Genomic DNA, 20,991 nt, shown 5'->3' on the forward strand with positions numbered 1-20,991 from the left:
GGGCATTTATCATGTATTGTTGAAAACATTACAGCCACTAATGAGTGTAAAAATTACAGCTGCACGAATTGCATCAAATATTCATTTGAAATGGTATAAGCAGATGTCAGGGCCAAATGATTATTATCCCTTTTTGAAGAAATGTGAAATATCTTCATGCCATGGAACAAAGGAGCTATTTATATTATTATACCTCGCTAAGAGATACGCAGCAATGATTTCAAATTATGATCGTTTTTGAATATGTTAAAGTAATATGCAGCAACTTGGTTTCTTCTTCCGTTCACCCCCCTCACCCTGATTTTCTTGAGCCTTGCGTGCAGCTATTGCTCGCATTAGGTCAAAGAATACCTGGAATTATCATTCTTTCAATTTTATAAACTACCAAACAAAAATGGTATTGTGTAGACAAGTTTTAAGTAATTTAAATGGTAAGAATTATTTGAAAGTCAGGTGATATTTCTGTCTGGCAGATAAGTTGGTAAATTTAAGAATTATGTTGCTTGAATTAAAGTTTGACACATGTAAATAAATAATATTATCACTTTGGATCAAAGTTAAGCAGCTATTAAATTCAACTTTCTAACATTAAGAAGCATTCCATTTACAAAAGCTGTACTTTTTGAACATTAATTTTAAGCAAAACTAAATAAAAATTTAACAAAGGTAAAAGAAATTTACAAATCAGCTACAGACATTAAATAATAGACTATTACATTTGCATCAGTACATGGAAAGATACGTTGAGCTGAATTCAATAAAAAAACGGAAGTAAGCAATATAGCATCGCAACAAGGTAACATCAAAATTTTTATGCGTATGAACCATTACAGAAATATTATGTTGAACTTTTATATCATATTATATAGTAAGTTTTTGAAAGTTTCAAAAAACGTTTCCAAAATAAATAAGCATGTATGCTGTAGTTGGATTGCGATACATGTACTAATAGATTTTAGTTGTGAGTAGGTAAGTTTATGCAGAGGGGAAGACTGATGCACTGTTTATAGTATGAAAATACCATATGAGGAGAATAAAAGTGCGAGAGGAGATTGCCAACCTATAGAATAATGCACATCTTTTTCTTTCTCTTGGCACGATCCTTTCCACGGCCATTACTTGCAGATTTATCTTCGATCTTGCGAGACCTTATCTCGCGCATTAGGTCGAAAAATACCTGAAAATGCGCAAGAGATACTCTGTCTCAAGACTTGTAAGCATGAAGCAGATGCAGTCATACAATTTAAACAATAACTTTGCTGAAGTGTTTCATTGATGTAGATATTTGGTTTGTGACTTTTGTATGAAAACACAAATAAAAAACTTTCTGAAAACTTGAATACTAGAGTTCTCAAGTTTGCAAATCGTGTAGAACACATTTAGATTACATTGATATAAATGCCACCAAACGTGTCTATATCTATTTAGTGCAGATGATTAAGCCACAAAATTCATGCAAATTTTATATAAACAAATTTGCTTGGCTGACAATAAGAGTGCGCAGTAAAATGTGAACATATACAAATTTAAGCCTTAGTTCTATAAATAGGGCACTGAAAGCAGTATCTGCAGCAATTGTCTTTACACTTTTTATATGTTAAAAAAAAAAAAAATTATTTTTACCAGTTACTTGACAGAACTGACCAAAAGAATAAAGTATGTTGGTTACGCATAAATTTTGCTACGAGAGCTCAATGTCGTGACCAGGAAAAGTTTATAGCATACCTTGTCAACGTTTTCTCTTGTTTTTGCACTAGTCTCAACATAGGGAACACCCCACTGTTGCGATCTAGCTTGTGCCTCGGCTAGATTGACTTTTCGTTTTTCTTGAAGATCGCTTTTGTTTCCCACCAGCAGAAAGGGAATGTGATCGTCATTTTTTACTCTCAGAATTTGTTCCCTGTTGAGGAAATTGTTCATTGAATATCAATCAGTTGTAATCTGACACCAAATTTTTTTTCTATTTGTAACTTGATAAGACACTGCTGCATGCAGTAACAGAATAATAATAGAGATAGCAAGAGTGAGTCTTCATACGATATTAGATATCCTAATAATATTTCGAAAGGCATAAATGTAGAAACAAGGGTCAAGAGGCAAGCAACAGCGACGAGACAGCTGCCTTGGAGCTTACGATCAACCATATATTTATACTCTAACTGTTTAGAAATATGATGAAAATTTTCCTTTCCTTGATATTGAATAACACAACTAAGGAGTTATATTAATATTTTTCTCTTACCTAAACTCCTGAGTGGCCTGAAAACTATCATCTTCTGTTATAGAAAATACGCAAAGAAAGCCTTCACCACTGCGGAAATAATTATCTCTAATAGCTGCATAATCTTCTTGACCTGCTGTGTCTAAAATATCTATTTGTACTTCCTCCGCATCCAATACAACAGTCTTCCTGTACGAGTCAGCCTTTGTTGGCTCGTAATCTTCAACAAACTAAAATGACACATGGTTGTAGATATGAATGATTAAAAATGCAAAATAAAGAGTTCCACAATTATATTGTGCAACAAGATAGGATCATTTGTGCTGTGAAACTGTTGATTACTTGCAGTCTATAACAAAAATAGATTATGTTTCAACTTCGTTATTAGCAACTAACAATCACACAATGATTTTGAGGAAATTGGATCATAAGGTCTAAAAGAAATTTATCAACCCTTTTTTGGCCTTTCTTAACACAAAATTATGGGAAAGTGAAAGTGAAAACAAAATTTATACCCTAAAAGATCAAGTAAACAATATCCACAGCTATTTGATTATTACTTTAAAATATTTCAAACTATTTCCCAGCCGTCAGAAAGCTGGGGTTCATTGCTGGATGGAAAGTTTTCTTATCATGATTGGTACTGCTATCATGTTATTCAGAAAAGGAGTGCAACGAAGTGTTTGTTACTCTATGCTGACCAACACTCTCAAAAATGTCATTTCAGATAAAGTTCCCGCCAACGTATTCATGTTTGGCATTATAAAAATCGATAAAAAACAGTTTCTTTCGATTGTTAAGTTGAATAGTAACCTATTTACATTACACAGTGTTATACATTCGTTCCAAATGACTGAAATCAACTGAACCTTGTACTTCTTCAAATCTAATTAAAGTTTGAATGATAGCCTGATAAGGGGCTGAAGAAATCACCCACATACCTCGTCGTACATGAACTGTAGAGTCAGGGCGGACTTTCCAACACCTCCGCTACCCACCATTATGACCTTATGAAGGGCCTGTGTGGCGCCTGGTTTTTTAGACATTTTTGTATGCGGAATTTATATCTGAAATATTAATATCAGAATGTAAATGATGAAATTTGCACATTTAATAATATGTAATTGTTGATTGATTACGCGCATGTAGCACAGAATTTCCCATTATCTGGAGGACAAAACTCAATACTTTATAAGCTATATGAACTACACCTCCATTACTATATAGAGATCTGAAAGATATGGAAATCCTATTGTCAGCATGGGAACCATGGGAGTAAGGTGAACAAGTGTTTACGTTTCTCGCATGCACTCAACACTCATTATTGTTGTTGTGTTTGATAATTTTTCTACTAATAAATAAAGACTTTACATTTATGTAAAATATGGGAATTTTCTTAATGTTGATTAATTAGGACACTGAAAATTTTCCTGTCTTCTCCCCTGAGATGTAAATGGAAATTTTACCAATTTTGTCGCTGTCAATTGTGTAATATTTAACTATGAATATATGTAAAAACAATCAAACCACAACTACGATATTACGACATACTGTTAAATAATGGTCATCTATTAGAAAGTTTACAAATAATACATTGTTGATACGGGTATCTAATCGACTTTAATCTTGACGGAAAAATGAAACATTGTAATGAGGTTTAGTTATAACAATGTGACATTGTTGTTTGAAAATAGTTAATGCATCAAATTTGTTGAAACCATTATTACGCATTTAACACCAATTATTACAGACTTGGAAATTACTTCGATCTCACAATAAAACATCAAGATTAAGGGCGTATTCGTAGGATGAATAACCAAAAGGCGTTGCCGCGCTGTCGGGTGCTAGTTACCAGAGGAAGTCAATATTCGTGTTTCATATATGGCAATGTTTCCAATTTATGAAAGTGTACCGTTATTTTACGGATGCAGGTTTAATCGGCGAATCTCTTGGGGGTATGATTGCAAAAATAACAACAGAAAAATGATTAATTACCTTCAAAAATCGGTCAATCGCAAAGTCCGACGTATCGAACGCTCGCATCCGTGATCCGTCACGCGCTGGTTCTTTATCGAGCCGTTAAAGCGCCAACACATGGCGCTGCTGAGTGTTGAAAGTCGTCTGCTTCTGTCACTCGATCTGTCACCGACTCAGTTTCGGTGCTTTCCCAAAATTCAAAGCTATTGATTATCCCACAGAATATGCTCACAGTTAACTACTTTCAGATGTTGTGGTGAAGTAAATTATTTGATTCAAATTTTCTTCACCGCTCTTCACTAGCAGAATCATCACTTTTCGAAAACGACTTTTCGCTTGCGAAATAGTTTCGCGCACGCGCAGATCGCTATTTGGATGCGCTAATGGACAAGTACGGCGCAACAAATTGCGTTGAGGCTATGTTGTCCCGAAATCGGTAGATTCACTGTGATTGTTTTTTTACGCTATTTATCGGATTGTTCAAACGTATAATGGAACCAATTTTGGACGTGCAATAGCCGCCACAATTTACCGTCGGAAAACAAATGTTCCGCCGGTGATAGAGGTTTAGTTTTAACATCATTAATTATCGGAGAAACATATTTTACTGATGTAAACAAGACGACCTGGTCGTACACGAATTTTAAATTAACCTACAATATTATTTGACAATGAGTAGCGTTAAGTTAGAAGTTCAGTGGTCATCGATACACCCAAATAAATTCATTACTTGGGGCACCGAAATATGTTTATACGAAGTTACCCAAATCAAAGATAGTGTCAGGCCTTCTTGTGAGTAGAGACCCAAAGCATATTACAAAACACGTATTGTTGTTACTTCTTGAATATCGCTTTGTTGGGTGTTTATATTTTATTAACAAAAGAATTATTTGCAGGTATTAAGATCTCTGACTCTACAGTCGCCCATTTATTGGCAACGAACACAAACCATCACTATGTTAAATGCATTGATATTTACACCCAACCTGAGCCTGACATTCTATTGGCAGTTGGGCAAGCGAATGGTAAAGTTGTACTAACTACTTTTGGCCCAACGGCATTCGACTCTCTTGGACTTACTGGCAAGGAACTTGGTAAATGAAATTCACCAATAATTGTTCTGGAACTTGTATGCATTTTCTTCTCTTTTTAAGTTATACGGTATAATATTTTAGCTTGCTTTTTGCTTCTAATCATATCCGTGATCACTTTGCTAGCTCCGAGGCATGCAAGGCAATGCAATACGGTTGCATGGAATCCGGTAGACCCAAATTTAATAATTTGTGGCTTGGATAAGCACAGAACGGATTCTTCCGTTTTATTATGGGATGTCCTGAAAAGTCCAACTGGATCGCATCACCACAGTAACATGCAGGCAGAATCTGTCAGACCTATAGCAGAGGCTGGAGTCTCTGAAACAGCACATTCCCTCGCTTGGTTCCTTAACGAACCAAGATGTTTGGTTGTTGGAATCAATAACAAACATTTAAAGATTATTGATTTTCGAGGTAAGACATTATGGTACTGGTGGTTATTAATTAATTTATTGCCAATGAAGGATAATTGGAACTTCTGCCTTTTATTTGTGTTGATTCAAACATCTTTTTATATTAATCATCTGTTTAGATTGTGTAAAGGTAGTGAACTCAACGCCAACAAAAGCAGTGTATAGTTTGTCAGTAGATCCTCATAACAATTATCACTTAGTTTCCCATATTGAAAATCAAATTCTTATATGGGACACTCGTTACTTTGAAAAACCGATATTAACCCTACCGCAGAGCAGACAAGTGACTAAAGTACTATGGTGTCCTTCAAGGCATAACCTACTGGGATCTCTGCAGAAAGACTCTGGTACAGTGAGATTTATCATACTTAAATTGCTAAATGAAACAAAGTGGTTCAGCTTGTTCATTAATGGTGAAATGTATTTTCATTAATCATTGGCCACACAGGATCTTTGCATCTTCACGATGTACAGCATTGTGGGCTTGGTGGCGGTGAGGAAACAGAGCCAGGCGCTTTAGAAAGAACTGTCGCCCCACCATGGTCTAGTCCTACAAGTTTTTCATGGCATCCGACTCACGCGAATAGATTGTTGGCTATATCGCAACAAGGTGTGTGCAGTTGATTTTTTTTTTGTTTTCGTATCTCTTACGTATTACCATGGAGTACGAGGGGACGAATTTTCCATACATGGTCGCAAATATAAGTCTATTGTACAGTTTCGTCTTCTTTCAAGCTAGGTGTAATGCTCGATTTAAAACTAATGCAGCTTATAATTATACATCATTACTATTCCTAAGTCATTTGCATATTTCAGGTTTGACGGACTACACTGTTTTTGAAAGAATTACTATCAACTGGTCGACTAAGTCATATCTAGCATGGAACCATGCTTCAAAATCATTCAAATACATTTATAGCACCGACAACATATACAAATCCTTGAACGATATTTCACTGCAAACGAAAAGTCGAGCCATGCGAGACTACGGCCTTCTGGTTAGTATAGGATGATTGTAACATGGACTTGTTAAAACTACACATCTTCATATAGAACGATTTAAGAGAATTAATTCTGATGTATTTAAAATTGTAATAATTAATTATATTTTTCACTAAGGCCGAACTATCGCAAAATGGAGAGCTAGCTGAAAATGATACCCTGAAAAATTTATGGCAATGGCTGTATTTGAGTCGTTCTTTAGTGGAAGATGGAACAATATGTAGTCCAGACAATAAGCACCCAGGTGTCAGGTAAACTGATATTTTCTTTGGCTTATAGCCGTACTGTTAGATGCTCTGATAATTACTTTGAAACTCTCCATAGAACTGTTCTGAAACTTGATGGACAGCAGACTTCTACTAACGGTTTCATTAAGTCTGAATTAGTGCTTCGACTGTGGGCTGACATTGGGTCAAATCACAGTGCTAAAATATACAGGTAAAGAAAACCCAGGTGTCATAATTCCGAAAATATGAATTATGTGTTTGCTCAATACACTTTAAGCTTATGAAGTACAAAAACAAAAATATTCTTTATCAACGAAATGATTCATCGAACAATATCCTCTATTATGCTAACAATAAGTATCTTTGATTTGCCAAAAATAAATGTTTATCACAGGTCACCTGACCGAGATAAAGCACTTCAATTGTGTGGTTGGAGATTTGATAAAGAAACGAACGCTCCTTATAATAATGCATTTTTGGAAAGACTAGAGAGGGAAGGAGCTTATCCTAGAGCTGCAGCCATCTCTGTTTTCAATCTTGGACTGAGGCAAGCCATAGAAATATTGAATAGAGGGGCGGACAAAATGTCACTAGCAACAAATTTAAATATCGTTGCTATGGCTTTGTCAGGCTTCTCTGAAGATAGAAATAGTATGTGGCGGGAGCTTTGCTTAAAGTCTAGATCTCAATTAACTGACCCATATCTCAGAGCAACATTTGCATTCCTCACTGCTGACAATGATTCGTATGAAAATGTTTTGGTGAGTAAAGTAATTTTTATGATTTATTTGTTAGATGACCGTAGAATCTTTTATGATGAATTACTGAATATTTCTCACTGCAAAAATGAAACGGATAGACGTGGAAAAGTTTCATTCGTCTGTAATAATCGTCACTAATATATTTTTTCAGAATGAGAATGGAATGGCTGTTGAGGATAGAGTGGCATTTGCGCTCATGTTTCTATCTGACAGTAAATTACATGAATATTTCAAAAAATTGACTCAAAAATTAACTGATGATGGTAACTTAGCCGGGATTCTGATTACTGGTTAGTAATTAAACGAGTGTTGAAAATTAATTTCAAAAAACTAAATTTAAAATGCTTTGAACTGTATGTGCTACTTCAGGGGCTAGTTCAGACGGGATACAGTTACTAAATAGGTACTTAGAAATCACTGGTGATGTCCAAAGTTGCAGCCTAATCGCCATTCGAGCTCTGTCACCGAAATTGCTTCAGGACAATCAAGTTCAAGTTTGGATTGCAAGGTAGTCTATCTTGTAGTTAGTAACACGAAGAAACTACGACTTTTTGTTAGAGAATAATGAATTGCCTAACCAGAATCAACTGTTCTGCAGCTATAGAACGCTTTTGGATGCTTGGAAAATGTGGAATCAAAGAGCACATTTTGATATAGCGATGCGAACTTCAACGAATGAGAAACCTCCACAACAAGTATACATATCTTGCAATTTCTGTGGCAAAAGTATTTCGGCTTATATGCAGGGGTTAAGCAGAGCTAGAGGACCATTTGCCAGGCTTGGGAGTACGTCCAACAAATTGAAGGTAAAAGTTTAGTTCACAATTTCTGTGTTTGTGTAATCCCCGTAAATTTCTTGCAAAAACCAACGTGGCTTGTGATTTCTTTGTAGATGTCTTCGTGTCCTAGCTGTCGCAAACCTCTACCTCGCTGCGCGATCTGTCTCATGCACATGGGTACAGCCAGTGGTTTACAAACAGGAGGGACCACACCAAATAGAGGGGAGGAGGATAGTAAACTAACGGAATTTAGTAGTTGGTTTACTTGGTGTCAAACGTGCAGACATGGTGGACACGCCAACCACATCACGCACTGGTTTAGGTGAATTTTTACAATGTAAATTTAGTTGAATTGTTGTACATTGAAAAAATCAGTTTATTCATCAAAATCGGTGAGTGGCACACGTGGTTCCTACCATTTATTACATCGAACAAAATGCATGGAATGGAATTTTAGAGAGAAAGTTTTTGCATTGCTCTAAACAGACAAATTATATTTCAGAGAGCATTCGGAATGCCCTGTAACATCTTGTACGTGCAGATGCTTTTCACTAGATGCATCTTGCAAGATCGGAGTTGGGGTTGTATAATCTTTCTACCATAATTTTAAATTGTAATAAACGATTATTTAATAGTATTTCGTTCACCAATTATACTTATTTCTTTCACTTAATTATCATTTAGAATATTTCTAAGCCTTAAAGGTTGAGCTTCAACTTCAGCGAAGTATACTGAAAAAAGTGAGAATATTCGAATGTGTTGAAGGTGATATACTTGACAGTGAAAAAGAAAACTTATATTAGTGGGGCGTGAGAAAGTTAAAATTTCATAAAATGGTATTCGTTTCAGACATTTTCCATTTGTTGCTACCCAATGTATTGGAGAGTAAGATGAGGTCATTGTACTGTTCCAAGTCTGAAAAAATTTCAACTTATATTCTTTTTTTCAAGTTATAAACAACTAGAGAATTTCCATTGTACTTTTTCAATGCCAAAAGATATAACGTCAAGCAAAATCATATACAATAGCATAGACATACATGAGGAGTAGATTTTACGAAATGATGTATCTGTGATAATTTACCAAATTTTTCCGTCATCTCATTTGGGAAGCGAACGAAGTTGCTACAGGAGATGGATGACTTAGACTGTACAGTACCATGAACTTCGATGTAACCTTCTAGGTGGCTGTCGATGGGTTCCGAAAGAGAAACTGTAATAATCATGTTGTCACTGGTTTTTAACTCCATACTTGTTCCGCTAGGATTTATCTGAAATAAGAGATACCAAATTGTTGACAAAAATCGAGGTAAAAAAAGGCGAGGCGTAGTATCATGTGAAACTACGTAAACGTAAATTTGACGTCAGCCGCCTACCATAACATAACCTTGATAGGATTATGATTCTTTTCTCACCTTGTTAATGGATCCAAGTAAGATGATCTGATCACCGATGTGCTGGGAAACTAGCTGTCCGTTGATACGTTTCTTGATCATGATTCACTAGCAAATTCTGCGACTCCTGAACGGTTCAAATTGGCCGTAGTTTCTCAATTTCTGGCGCGTGGGAACACAGCGAATCAATTGCGGATGGCGCGAAATAAAGCTCTATGAAACACGATGAAAGTTGAGTATCGGTAAGTGACGCACTTGACATTTGCAGTAACGTGCATCTGTTGTTGTTACTCCCGAAGGGAAGAAAAATGAGATTTGAGTAATTGGTGATGCATTTTATTGAAAAAAACCAATTCTTTCTAATTTTGAAAACATAACTGTTGTCGCATCATATTCATAGTCGTTGTGTTGAAGCCACCGTGACACTAGCTGTCAAATGGTGTGCACAACAATTGACATATACTTCGCGTTTCGTGAGGCGTGAATTATGAAAGATTCATTTGAGCCGTCATCACCGGTGTCAAATGACTCGTCGACGATGGATCTTGTCGTCGATCACCCCAGAACCAGATACCCATTCTGTATCGTTTGGACGCCTATACCTCTATTGACGTGAGTAGCCAAGATAACATAACCTCACTTTGCATCAATCTACCAAATTAATTTTACCTAACTGTGCTCTAAATATGGCAGTCTGCAAGGAATATACCTAATTACATGTATACATATTAATAATTACAAATATTCCTGACGAGTTTTTTTTTTTTAAGTTACTTTTTTCCAGTTATCGGTCACATGGGAATTGCCACTTCGACAGGAATCATAAGAGATTTCGCTGGTCCATATTACGTTTCAGAGGATAACATGGCATTTGGGAAACCAACAAAATATTGGCAGCTAAATTACAATAACGCAAAAGGTGGCGTTCAGGGTTGGGATACAGCTGTGTGTGAAGCCAGCGACATTTATAAAACACGAATGGTGAGTCAAGACTTTTTGTGGATTTTATGATAGATCACATTTAGAGAAATTTAACAAGCAGATCAAATTTATACTTATTATTTACTTCAGCACAACCTTTGCTGTGATAACTGCCATTCTCATGTCGCGACTGCGTTAAACTTGATGTCCTACAATGATTCGAGACAATGGAATATGGTAAAACTAGCATTCCTCATGCTTCTTCATGGGAAGTATGTCAGGTAAGATTGATTTGTCTCTTTACATCTCTCAAAATTTGTTGAAAAAATCAATGAACATTCATTGTCAGCTATAAAATTTAAAAAATCAAAGTTACTCAAATTTTGGCTAACATGGTATCATTAAAAAATATAAAATATTACAGTTTTTACGCATTTGTGAAGACTTGGCTGCCATTCGTCATTCTTGTTACAATAATCGTCAGTTTCTGTATGTTTGTGTAAATATAATTAGGGGTATGTATTAATGGAATAATACTCATGGACTGATTCCGTAATTGTGAATTTTCTATTTGATTATACAGATATGGCCTGTAGTTATGAATTGTACATAAATTATTATTTATTCTTTATCTAATCGTTGCAATATACTCTCAATTCTTACCCAAATGCAAATAAGAAAATTGGGCAGTTTCGATAATTCTGTGAACAAAACTAATTAATATTTGTATATTTGATTGAATAAAAAAATAAAAATTAACTGAGTTGAAAAAATTCTGAACCAATATTGGCAATAGCTCATGCTATTCAGTTAATCCCACTAGGTTGGTAAACATTTCTCAGATTTTGAGCGATTCAGAGCAAAACATGTCAAGCATAATTACACCATTATTTTTTTTCAAACAAGGTGTATCACAAGTCTCATAGTTGCCTTTTGTTATTTGGTATTACCTGTCAGTTATAATGTTATATTTTGATAGTATTTATGTATATAAAATTAACTTAATTAGATCCTTTAATTAAAACAACGTACAAACGTCTAAATGAACATGGCATCTTTCTCCTAAGTTTTGAAGCTCGACAAACATAGTATTATGTGGATAAGGTAAATGTACAATAATAACATTTTGAATTATAAAATTCATAAATTAGGTCCGCACCGAATGTCGTACTGTAAAGACCCAAAACTGTAGTAACATTATCGTTTACTTGGGAAATTAGCATGAATGTGTGTTTTCAATATGTTTTGCTTATTTATCCACGACTTGAAAAATATAGAGGGTTTACCTGTAGTTGCCACTGTATACAGGGGCTGGTATCTACTAACTTTTTGTCAGAAAAATATAACCTACCACAACGCCTGTCAGTATATTACAGTAAATTTGCATTTCTTATCAACAGTTCACATTATTACACCTAACAGAGCAGTAGAAAACGAGGTTTATTAAATTCCCGATTCAGCGCTGTCTATCTCATTAATGACACTTTTCTCAAGGGCAAAATCGTATATGATATCATCACCATTCTCTATTCTCAATATATACGACAAAATTTCGTTTACTCTGTTTTTGTCTATTTCAATATCATCGTTTAGATTGTCCTCCAATTGTTTGCATAATTTAAAAGGCAATCCGTTGAGTATATTTTGGATCGGTTCTATACTTTGGTTCGGCGGCACTGCCGCAGGCATCGATGGTGGGTATTGCGGGATAGTGTTGATATTCGGATAAAGGGGCCCTGGCGGGCCATTGAAGCCGTCTATCATTCCTGGCCTTGGCTGCTGATCCTCTTTTCGTTCTACAAATATAAATCCGTCTCCTTGACCCGCAGACGGGTCCTCATCTTCGGGAGTATCCGGAGGTGAATCCTTCTTCTTTTTGCCAAAAAACCAAGACATTTTCTGTAATATAAAGATCGGACTTTTTGTATTGCATGGAAATGAAAATTGAAGCATCTAGGTAAGTGACAGTGATTCACAGTGGACACGGGTAAAAATTATTCCGTCAAATGATTTATGATATGCGAGCCTTTGAAAAAATGACCGATATAAATGACCGATATTGCGATAACTAGTTACTGTCGAGGCATATTTGAAAATGGAATGGAACAGTGATTAGTCATCAGGTAGAATACTTTAGGAAGCGAAAGGCCACCGAACTCACAATTGTTCACGATCTGGGTACATCGTAATAACAAAAGGATCGCATACATAAATTTGTTTATCTGGATGAAGTGTTGCAGGCAAAACGCAGACTGTTGCATATAAATATGAATACTAAAAACTGACATTACGCCATACTCACGTGCAGGAATTTAAAGTAAATATAAAAAAAAACGAATTAGCGTACAGCTTGTCGGTTTTAAAAACTGACCATACTGCGGTTGGCTCTGGACAACTAATCGGCGTATATTATCAACAAAATTTATATTACGTTCAATTTATTCCACTAACTAGGACTCCGACATGTCAGGGTACGAAGTTCAACTGCAAGCCGTTGGCGGCGCTGAAACCGACCCCGTCGATTATACGGCTGAGGTCAAGCGAGCGATCGACGTTTACAGGTTAGAAAAAAACGTCTCCGATATCGAGATAAGTATACGGAGTGAATAGGGGGCAAAGAATGTGAAAGAATGTAAATTCCTCGTCCCTGAAACCAGCCGCCTGTATTATTTATTACCACGCATGCGCGCCGCCCGTCTCTCCCCGTTGTTCGTCACGCGAGTTTTCACGATCGCGTCGCCGTCAAACATCCCACGGGAAGATGGAACTGCTGCGTAGTTTGTGAAACCGCAGCGAGGTAGCATCGCGGTCGCATTGTTTTTGTGCCCGCTGTCCCTGTGTTGTACAACCTACATGCCTACGTAGGATTCGCTTAGTGGGACGAAGGATGATTCCTCTGTATATTGTTTGTGGGACCTGTTAAGCTGGTGATTAGCAAGTTGGATCTGTGTACAACTAGTTTGTGATCGTGTACAAACTCCGGTATCGTGGTTACGGCTCGTCGCTAAGTGAGGTAGGTCGAAACCGTCGAAACACCCGAAATTGACAGGTTCGCGATCCCCCCGGGGTTCCGTGCCCGCGTACAAGTGTTTCAAGTCTATTACTGCGTTCTTGGACGATCACGGATCAACCCATCGCCGCGTTCTATTGTTCTCCACCCCGCTTAGCGAATCGGCGTCAACGGTGATCGTTCCTCCCTTCCAAAGTGTCGTCAAACCCCTCCCCCCCCTTCCCCTCGCCCGAGAGGTCGGATCATTCTACTCCGAATCCTATCCCTAATCCTCGTTTGTTTCGCGTTGCTGTTTTGACTAACCCGCGACACTGGCTGCCGCTCGGCTCGTGTTTTAACACTTGTTAACTCGGCGCTGCTCGTGCTCTGCTTCTCGTTCTCGATCTCCCGCCGTACGGCGTAACCCCCGTCATATTACCCGGCAGCCCCCCTTTCGTAGGAATGTGCACCAGTCATTGGAATGCAGACGGTGCCCGCGGACCAATCACGACGCTCCAATTTATCCCAGACTCCTGGCCGTAACGCAGTCTTTTCTCAAAACGTGACTAGGTACTCGCGTCTCCCTTTTATTTACATTTTTAATCGCTTCCTTCCTTTTTTGCAAATCGACTCTCCGCCGGCGTAACTCCGCGAATTCGAGCCTCTAATATCGGCCTGCTTATTGAAGATTACAAAATTTCTCGGTTCAGTTTCGTTTTCACGCATCACCTACGCGTCTCCGGTATAGATCGAATATCCATTATACTTTATACGGTGGTTTGTTGTTGTTCATCGTCAGTTCTTCGTTTGCATTCGGATCGTCGCGGCGGATTGTATTTGTGCTTGCGGTGCGTAAACACAAATATGATAATAACAAATGCACTCCTTATCAACGCTCCTCGCTCACTCGTGTATATTTTATTCCATGCATCGCGGTTGCATGCCGACGATAAATGCAGCCTGCGCTCTCTCTACGTCACAGGTCAACAATTTCCTTCCACGCTCGTCGTTTGGTTCGGCCGACGCGCAGCTTACGATATAAAAAAACGCGTATCGTAAACCTCTCGTTACACAATTCCATCGTACTTTCGTACCATCGCAATACCGTGTTTTTTACGCAAGGAACTCGAGACGACGATTATCGAAATACCGGCTACTTCTCTTTCGACAAGTGTATATAGTTGGAACTCCGCACGGCGGATTGTGCGATCAACTTCCTGTGCCCCTTGTTTTTTTCCCTCCTTTCTCTATTTATAGACTTGTATACACGTGCCGCACGCATACGCGGACGATCTATGCAAATACGTACATACACATCTCGATCGGTTCATTGTCAGTCAGCTGCCGCACCTATTTACACACATACACACACACACACGTGTAATACCCTAAGCATAGTCGCGTGGTCACTTCGATTATCATCGAGGTAATGCATCGTTTATTACCTGTAGTTATCAGATATTCGATCGTCATTACGGTCGTCGTAATATCGAGCGCACGTGTAATAATATCCTGTTTCAACCGTTTGCTTCTTAAAAACTTCCTTCCTAAGTAGCCATATCTAACGTATACATCTCAGAGAGACTCGAGTGCAGGCTCGAATCTCCGCGACCTTGATGCACTTGTCCGCTGTTCCCCTAACGTAACACCATCGGCTATCCCAGAGCCCGGCGTTCTTCCTTACCGACCGAACCTCCCCGCTCTCCTCCATTGATACGGACATTCTTTCTCCTCGATCGATCGCACGGGAGAAGCCGTTGTTTACAAACAATCGTCGACATATCATTGATTTGATCGATCAATTATCGTTCCTCGGACTCGGTGTACGGCGGCAGAATTTTTATCCTTTTCTTTCTGCGCGAGAAGGGGGATGGGGGGAGATATAAAGCCTTATCCGAGAAGTTTGCCAGTTTGTTATCGCATCAAGATGTACACATTTTTGAAACCTGCGAAGAACGGCAATCCGGGAGGTCGTATTACAGAATTTAAAACGTGAATCGGAAAAGTTGATCATGTACAAGTACACGCAGACGCACGCGTTTTGCGTATATCTTTGCCGTTCCCTCAGCAGCCGGTTTGTGCGGAAATAGGCCAGGAAAGACCCAGCGATCATTGGAAGAACCGACGAATCGCGTGTCTATTTCCATTTCCACGGTTTGGTCCATAGGTGCGTTCACACGCGTATTTATTAATAGACCGACGTGTCAATGTTCCGATGTATTTTACGCGTACGTACGTACATATTATACCCAACGCAGCTACGCCAGAATTATCGTCAAATCTGAGGAATCGAGGTGCAGATTCATTTCCGCGCGAAATAAATTTACCCAACGAACGAGTCCCGTACTTGCTATCGCGTGTTTAGGACATAATACGAATAGCATAGTGTGCGCGATATAAACGAGTGGGTATAATTGCCGGAGCGCGTAGTCATAACTAGTATAATTTCAGCGATTTAATCGATTCGGAAGTACAGGAGGATCCGCGTTCCACGTTCTGGCAAAGAGAATTATAGGCACACGATGTTTCATTCGTCACTATTTTAACAACGAGTCGATTCGAGGCTGAGAATGAACCATTTATCATCCACAGGCTGCCATTCCTCCACCGTTGAGTTTATCGGAACTGAGCTTCGATGTTCACGTTGAAACGCGAGTGTTTTTATTCAAGAATCTTTGAAATAATCTTCCCGTTCTTCGATCCGCCTTCGCTCTCCGGCATAAGCCGCTTACAAACGTCGCTTCTTCTTCTTTCTCATTTTTGTAACAACGTTGATGTTGCGAAAAGCGCAACATCAATGTCTTCGTTCGAATTTCTATACTTTTCCTTGTCTTATAGTACAGAAACTAACCGCGAACACACGCGACCACGATAAAGAAACAAAGTGTGCCGGTGGACGGATGAGTTAGGGATGTTAAATGCAGTGCGAAGTGGACTTTCGAACGAACAGAATGTCTAGTGATCACCCGCCGCCGCCGCCACCGCCGCCGCCGTTGACGTTGCCGCCTCCACCCCCTACAACGACGACGACGACGACGACGATGACGATTGCAGTGGAAGGTGAGAATCTCACATCGGACGATTACGTTTATCCCTTTTATTCTCACTGCTCGATATTGTTGACCTCAAGTTCCTCGGTAATCTTCGAACGAAGGATAAAGACAGGAAAAGAAATCCAATCAGTATACTACACGTACTGGTGTTTGTATATACGAGCAAAGATTTATGCTCCTCTCTCATTCATTCCGATCGTTCTACGCTTCACTTTTATTAATTAATACAATTCTTCGATTACTACCAGAGCCAAGGTTGAGTTTGCGGTGGGGAGGGGGGGGGGGGGGATTTCCCGAGAGAAACACGTTGTACGGTTTTGTGTAAATTATTTATTTTGCATTTTTCCGTTATATTTATAACTCGTTAGGTAACGCAGTCGCCGAAACCATCTCGCTTAATTTTTTTTCTCTTTTTCACACCTTCTCTAATTGTTTTTTCCGCATGACTGACGTAATGAGAATTCTACGGTGTGAGAAAAGAAAACAAAACAAGCAAAACTGTCAACCGTTTTGACTGCCGTTGTAGCGTATTTGCTACGACGACGAAACGGCTATTTAAAAAAATATATTTTCTTCAATTTCAATTTAAAAATTCTGATATAATTTGAAAAATAGTAACGCGCTCCGAAGAATGTGTTCGCTGAATAATTTCATTTGACAAACTTTTTATTTTGGGTGTGAAAATTGAAAGAAATGTATTTTTGACAAGTGTGATTGTTCAAACATTTTGATAGAGAAAAATGATTTTCTTCAACGGGAATGACGCTTGCCCGTTAGAGGATTAAATAGGTGGAGAGTATAATAACCGAGATACCTAATTCAACTCTGCGCGGCCGCCTGCTGCAGTCGTCTCGTTCTGGTATAATAATTAATACTCAAGGCTTCAATCGCGCTGCTTAACCACAGTGTATTTTATTGTTATACATTATTAACTCTGTCGATAAATTCAAGGATTAATTAACAATAATAAGTTTCTATTTATAACGGTGGTTGCACCCCAATGCGATTTAATTTCCTCTTGTACCGTAGGTACGTCTGATCGTGACACGTTTCGGTAATGAGTCCTGTATAACAATGTGCAATACGATTCAAAACCTATAGTCAAAACGGCGAGTTGTTTCACCCGCGTACGATGATTGTTTTACTTTTCGAAATAATCGCTGTCAAAACGTTCCAAATTTTACCGATCGATTGATTAAATTATACCTGTATAGTTCGGTCAAGGCATTTCATCACGCTACACATCACTCTGTATTGAGTACATATTTGCGTATAATTCGAGTAATAATGCGAGTTTACGACGAGAACTTAAACTCTCATTTGTATATTGTAGGAATAATGTTGGTTGTTTTTTTTTTTTTTTACAATTAGATTAATTCGATATGCGTTAGGAAAAGTATCGGTATCAAAAAGTATTCTATGATTCATCTACCGCTTGGCTCATTTTAATTATATGTATATGTATGAAGCTGGAGTTGTCAACGTTATTTTAATGATTCACGTTTCGGACGAAATCGTTGTTTATCAGTTTCAGGAATTATAACAGGAAAACATATAGGGCATTCCCCGTCAACTCGGCTACTTTTCTTTATTTTTTTTTTTTTTGTCATCTCGGATCTGTTCTATAATTGGTTGTACAGTAGTACTACTTGAAGTTACTCTCTGTGAATTTGTTCAGATTTTTTAAATTTATCACGGAAGTTCGAAGTCTGACGAAAAACAAGTCCCATAGAAAAGAGTTTTGTCTTTACACGAACATCGGAAAGGCTGTTTTCAGCGCAAAGAAAAAAAAAAGATGGAAATAATTTCTTTCTCTCAATTCAACACATTTGACGTTACTGTAAATTTTACAGGGTATTTGGCGGTGTATCGAGAACCGGTAGAAAGAATATTTCATTGAAAAAGGTGAACGAAGGTACATCCGAGTTCCTCTTTTCCACAAACTATTTAACGCGATAATCGGCAATAAATTGACGCGAATGAATCGACGCGATGTTTCGCTACGCTAACGTTACTAACCTTAGCCTCATAATTTTATACCATCTCGCAACGAGTTTATTCTAAATATAATATTACACGTTTACGCGGTCAGAGTCGGTTTCCTATACGGCGATAACGATGACGACGACGGTGATACTTCACGCATATACGGGCGTAGAATTGTCATTTCATGTGAAACTTCGTGTTACGCGAACGTTTAAATAATTCACGTGCAGACACCGTGCTCGCCAGGCGATTCCTCATCAACTTCGAACGCTTCGTCGGCTGCACTTCTATTTTTAGACACACTTGCACGCATCCCACCTCCCCCGTATTTATACATATGTGCGTATGTATAATATATGCATGTTACGCGTTTTATAATAACTTGAGCTGCACCGACTTTATACTTACACACACCGTTTAAACCACACATGCATATATGTATTGTATGGCTGTGGGCAGGTAGTTTAAATGCACATATTTCCACGGTTTTCTATCTCTCCGTCTATTTTTATTTTTTCACGCATGTAGTTACGTACTGCGTATGCATATGTATGTATGTAATATGTTTTATCTGTGAGGTGTACGCAGAAAACTGTAATGTCCGGAGCTTGCAAGATGTTCCCGTCTTACAAATCGTATAAACAAAAACAACAAGAGCAGCAAAAGTCTGAAATATAAAATTGATTTTACATTTAAAAAGACGTCACGAAAATCGTTCGTCGTACGCGTTGCGAATTTACGTGAGAAGGTAAGAGAAAAAAAAAAAAAGAAAATAAACAAATAAACATAAATATTCGTTATCAATCTACTAAGGCAGATATGATAATAAATAACTTTGACGAAAGAAAAAAATCTTCCAAAGGAGCTCGAGTTGTTAAATATTAATGAGTTCAGACGTAAGAAATCATTTTTCCTAACGATTAATCGTTATATTTGATGAATATAACTAATTCAACTGATAACGAATGCTCGCTGCTGTCCATAATATGATTATTACACAGAGAATGAGAATTTTTGTAGTATGTATCGTAATTTTATTTTGCGTTTCTTAACTTCGCAACCTATCGACAAGTTATTATCGTCGTTGTTCTCGTTTCGTTCGTTCGTTCGTATCGTTCTCACACCTACAATTATTTTACCGTGTAACTCGGTAGCAATTAGCGGATTTTAATTAGCGGAAAAAAATCACCGAGGGATGGGGCAGAAAAAAAAAACAAAAAAAAAAAAAAAAAAAAAAACCACACGACCGCGAAAACTCGGAGAATGAGGAGGTGAATTAGCGAAATGTCAAAAGTTAGATGACGCGTAACGAGGTTCGGCTGGTGTTTTCGGCATCTGTTGATACGTATAACACGTCATGCATGTACGTCGTATAATAATATATGAATGAAACGGTCGCGTCGTTACGTAAGTCGGCGGAAAGTAGAAGTGGGAGGAGGTGAAGAAGGAAGGAAACCCTTGACGTTTCCTCCGCTTAATTAACTCCGCTTTGCCGTAACACTTCTCGCCGAGTTTTCCCTGCCATGTTACTCCAACGCCTCCAGGATACGAATTTAGCGAACGATCTTTGGCGGGTTTCCACGTATGAATGGGAGTCCTGCTGTTGCCGCCGCCTCGGCGCAATTCTCTTTCTTTGCGGTTCGTTGGATGGTGTTACGAAATAACCCTAGTCTCAGACAGTATCGTTGTTGTCGTTATTGCGAATGGTTGTTGTACAGGATTTTTCCCACAACGATTACACCGTACGTAACATATCTGTAATAAGAATTGGCGACGAAATGTCGAAGCTTTTATCGTGCTTATTTTTATTTTCAGTTTTTTTTTTTTTCATTTTTTGTCAAATTTCTTTACTCTTCTGACGATATTATACACACTCTTGTTTCTTAACATCCCCCCCACCCCCACCCCTCGTCCAATATCCAACGCTATTATTATACCGGAAATACCGTGCCAAGTTTTTAAAATAACTCCTGTCTCGTTCAGTCGCGGATTCCATCGATGTACACATCTAACGTATGTATGCGTATAACTATATTGCACATACATGAGTATATTACACATGCGCGCAGGTGCGACGCCAATGATTTATTTTAAAAAACGGTGAACAATATTTCACATCATTTAACGAACGTCGTCGTTTTAAATATATGTACGACACACCACGTAGGTGTGTGT

General features: G+C 38.1%; 6 protein-coding genes across 16 annotated transcripts in view; 3 read left to right on the forward strand and 3 right to left on the reverse strand.

The window, feature by feature from the left end:
- Positions 1–240: 240 nt before the first annotated feature.
- Positions 241–4,357, reverse strand: LOC124175977 (ras-related protein Ral-a). 5 transcript variants are annotated; one of them, XM_046556703.1, is made up of 6 exons: positions 4,217–4,355; positions 3,163–3,288; positions 2,243–2,451; positions 1,726–1,900; positions 1,061–1,177; positions 241–351 (listed from the first exon to the last, which is right to left on the reverse strand). In XM_046556703.1, exons 2-5 carry the CDS (start codon positions 3,265–3,267, stop codon positions 1,061–1,063), a joined length of 606 nt encoding a protein of 201 aa, XP_046412659.1. In that variant the 5' UTR covers positions 3,268–3,288; positions 4,217–4,355; the 3' UTR covers positions 241–351. The 5 variants fall into 5 exon arrangements, with proteins under 5 accessions (XP_046412659.1, XP_046412661.1, XP_046412662.1 ...); XM_046556705.1 differs by lacking the exon at positions 4,217–4,355 and adding an exon at positions 4,074–4,095; XM_046556706.1 differs by lacking the exon at positions 4,217–4,355 and adding an exon at positions 3,985–4,069.
- A 142-nt stretch (positions 4,358–4,499) lies between these two features.
- LOC124175975 (GATOR complex protein MIOS) lies at positions 4,500–9,248 on the forward strand. Its single transcript, XM_046556701.1, has 14 exons — positions 4,500–4,990; positions 5,095–5,292; positions 5,416–5,706; positions 5,825–6,052; positions 6,154–6,315; positions 6,522–6,703; positions 6,825–6,958; positions 7,032–7,145; positions 7,329–7,695; positions 7,847–7,985; positions 8,065–8,203; positions 8,294–8,501; positions 8,588–8,796; positions 8,977–9,248. Exons 1-14 carry the CDS (start codon positions 4,870–4,872, stop codon positions 9,062–9,064), a joined length of 2,580 nt encoding a protein of 859 aa, XP_046412657.1. The 5' UTR covers positions 4,500–4,869; the 3' UTR covers positions 9,065–9,248.
- LOC124175983 (replication protein A 14 kDa subunit-like) lies at positions 8,827–10,109 on the reverse strand. The gene is made up of 3 exons (XM_046556713.1): positions 9,889–10,109; positions 9,558–9,744; positions 8,827–9,389 (listed from the first exon to the last, which is right to left on the reverse strand). Exons 1-3 carry the CDS (start codon positions 9,967–9,969, stop codon positions 9,301–9,303), a joined length of 357 nt encoding a protein of 118 aa, XP_046412669.1. The 5' UTR covers positions 9,970–10,109; the 3' UTR covers positions 8,827–9,300.
- A 60-nt stretch (positions 10,110–10,169) lies between these two features.
- Positions 10,170–12,114, forward strand: LOC124175980 (transmembrane protein 222). The gene is made up of 4 exons (XM_046556710.1): positions 10,170–10,479; positions 10,638–10,848; positions 10,939–11,069; positions 11,213–12,114. The coding sequence occupies exons 1-4, from the start codon at positions 10,355–10,357 to the stop codon at positions 11,289–11,291; spliced, it is 546 nt and encodes a 181-aa protein (XP_046412666.1). The 5' UTR covers positions 10,170–10,354; the 3' UTR covers positions 11,292–12,114.
- LOC124175981 lies at positions 11,334–14,156 on the reverse strand. Its single transcript, XM_046556711.1, has 2 exons — positions 14,102–14,156; positions 11,334–12,687 (listed from the first exon to the last, which is right to left on the reverse strand). The coding sequence occupies exon 2, from the start codon at positions 12,682–12,684 to the stop codon at positions 12,232–12,234; it is 453 nt and encodes a 150-aa protein (XP_046412667.1). The 5' UTR covers positions 12,685–12,687; positions 14,102–14,156; the 3' UTR covers positions 11,334–12,231.
- LOC124175972 (histone deacetylase 4) overlaps positions 13,481–20,991 on the forward strand; it is a 105,545-nt gene continuing 98,034 nt past the window's right edge. For 6 of the 7 annotated variants that reach the window (XM_046556686.1, XM_046556687.1, XM_046556689.1 and 3 more), the window contains exons 1-2: positions 13,483–13,801; positions 16,616–16,837. In XM_046556686.1, the coding sequence (XP_046412642.1) occupies positions 16,696–16,837 (142 nt within the window). In that variant the 5' untranslated portion in view covers positions 13,483–13,801; positions 16,616–16,695. Of the gene's footprint in view, positions 13,802–16,615; positions 16,838–20,991 lie in introns of all 7 variants that reach the window. The other variant, XM_046556693.1, reaches the window with a different exon arrangement.

This window comes from Neodiprion fabricii, chromosome 2 (genome assembly GCF_021155785.1).
Source record: "Neodiprion fabricii isolate iyNeoFabr1 chromosome 2, iyNeoFabr1.1, whole genome shotgun sequence".
NCBI classification, from domain to species: Eukaryota; Metazoa; Arthropoda; class Insecta; order Hymenoptera; family Diprionidae; genus Neodiprion; species Neodiprion fabricii.

Bases quoted from the DNA above. Each gene is read 5' to 3' on its own strand.
- LOC124175975 (XM_046556701.1), top strand. From the start codon at position 4,870: ATGAGTAGCGTTAAGTTAGAAGTTCAGTGGTCATCGATACACCCAAAT. The intron at 5,293-5,415 runs GTAAATGAAATT...TCACTTTGCTAG, and splicing joins ACTTACTGGCAAGGAACTTG to CTCCGAGGCATGCAAGGCAA. The intron at 7,986-8,064 runs GTTAGTAATTAA...GTGCTACTTCAG, and splicing joins AGCCGGGATTCTGATTACTG to GGGCTAGTTCAGACGGGATA.
- LOC124175977 (XM_046556704.1), bottom strand. From the start codon at position 3,267: ATGTCTAAAAAACCAGGCGCCACACAGGCCCTTCATAAGGTCATAATG. The intron at 2,452-3,162 runs GTATGTGGGTGA...GTGTCATTTTAG, and splicing joins TACAGTTCATGTACGACGAG to TTTGTTGAAGATTACGAGCC. The intron at 1,178-1,725 runs GTATGCTATAAA...GCGCATTTTCAG, and splicing joins CAAGAGAAAACGTTGACAAG to GTATTTTTCGACCTAATGCG.
- LOC124175980 (XM_046556710.1), top strand. From the start codon at position 10,355: ATGAAAGATTCATTTGAGCCGTCATCACCGGTGTCAAATGACTCGTCG. The intron at 10,849-10,938 runs GTGAGTCAAGAC...TATTTACTTCAG, and splicing joins ACATTTATAAAACACGAATG to CACAACCTTTGCTGTGATAA. The intron at 11,070-11,212 runs GTAAGATTGATT...AAAATATTACAG, and splicing joins CTTCATGGGAAGTATGTCAG to TTTTTACGCATTTGTGAAGA.
- LOC124175981 (XM_046556711.1), bottom strand. From the start codon at position 12,684: ATGTCTTGGTTTTTTGGCAAAAAGAAGAAGGATTCACCTCCGGATACT.
- LOC124175983 (XM_046556713.1), bottom strand. From the start codon at position 9,969: ATGATCAAGAAACGTATCAACGGACAGCTAGTTTCCCAGCACATCGGT. The intron at 9,745-9,888 runs GTGAGAAAAGAA...CTCTTATTTCAG, and splicing joins TACTTGGATCCATTAACAAG to ATAAATCCTAGCGGAACAAG. The intron at 9,390-9,557 runs GTAAATTATCAC...AAATTTTTTCAG, and splicing joins TGAGATGACGGAAAAATTTG to ACTTGGAACAGTACAATGAC.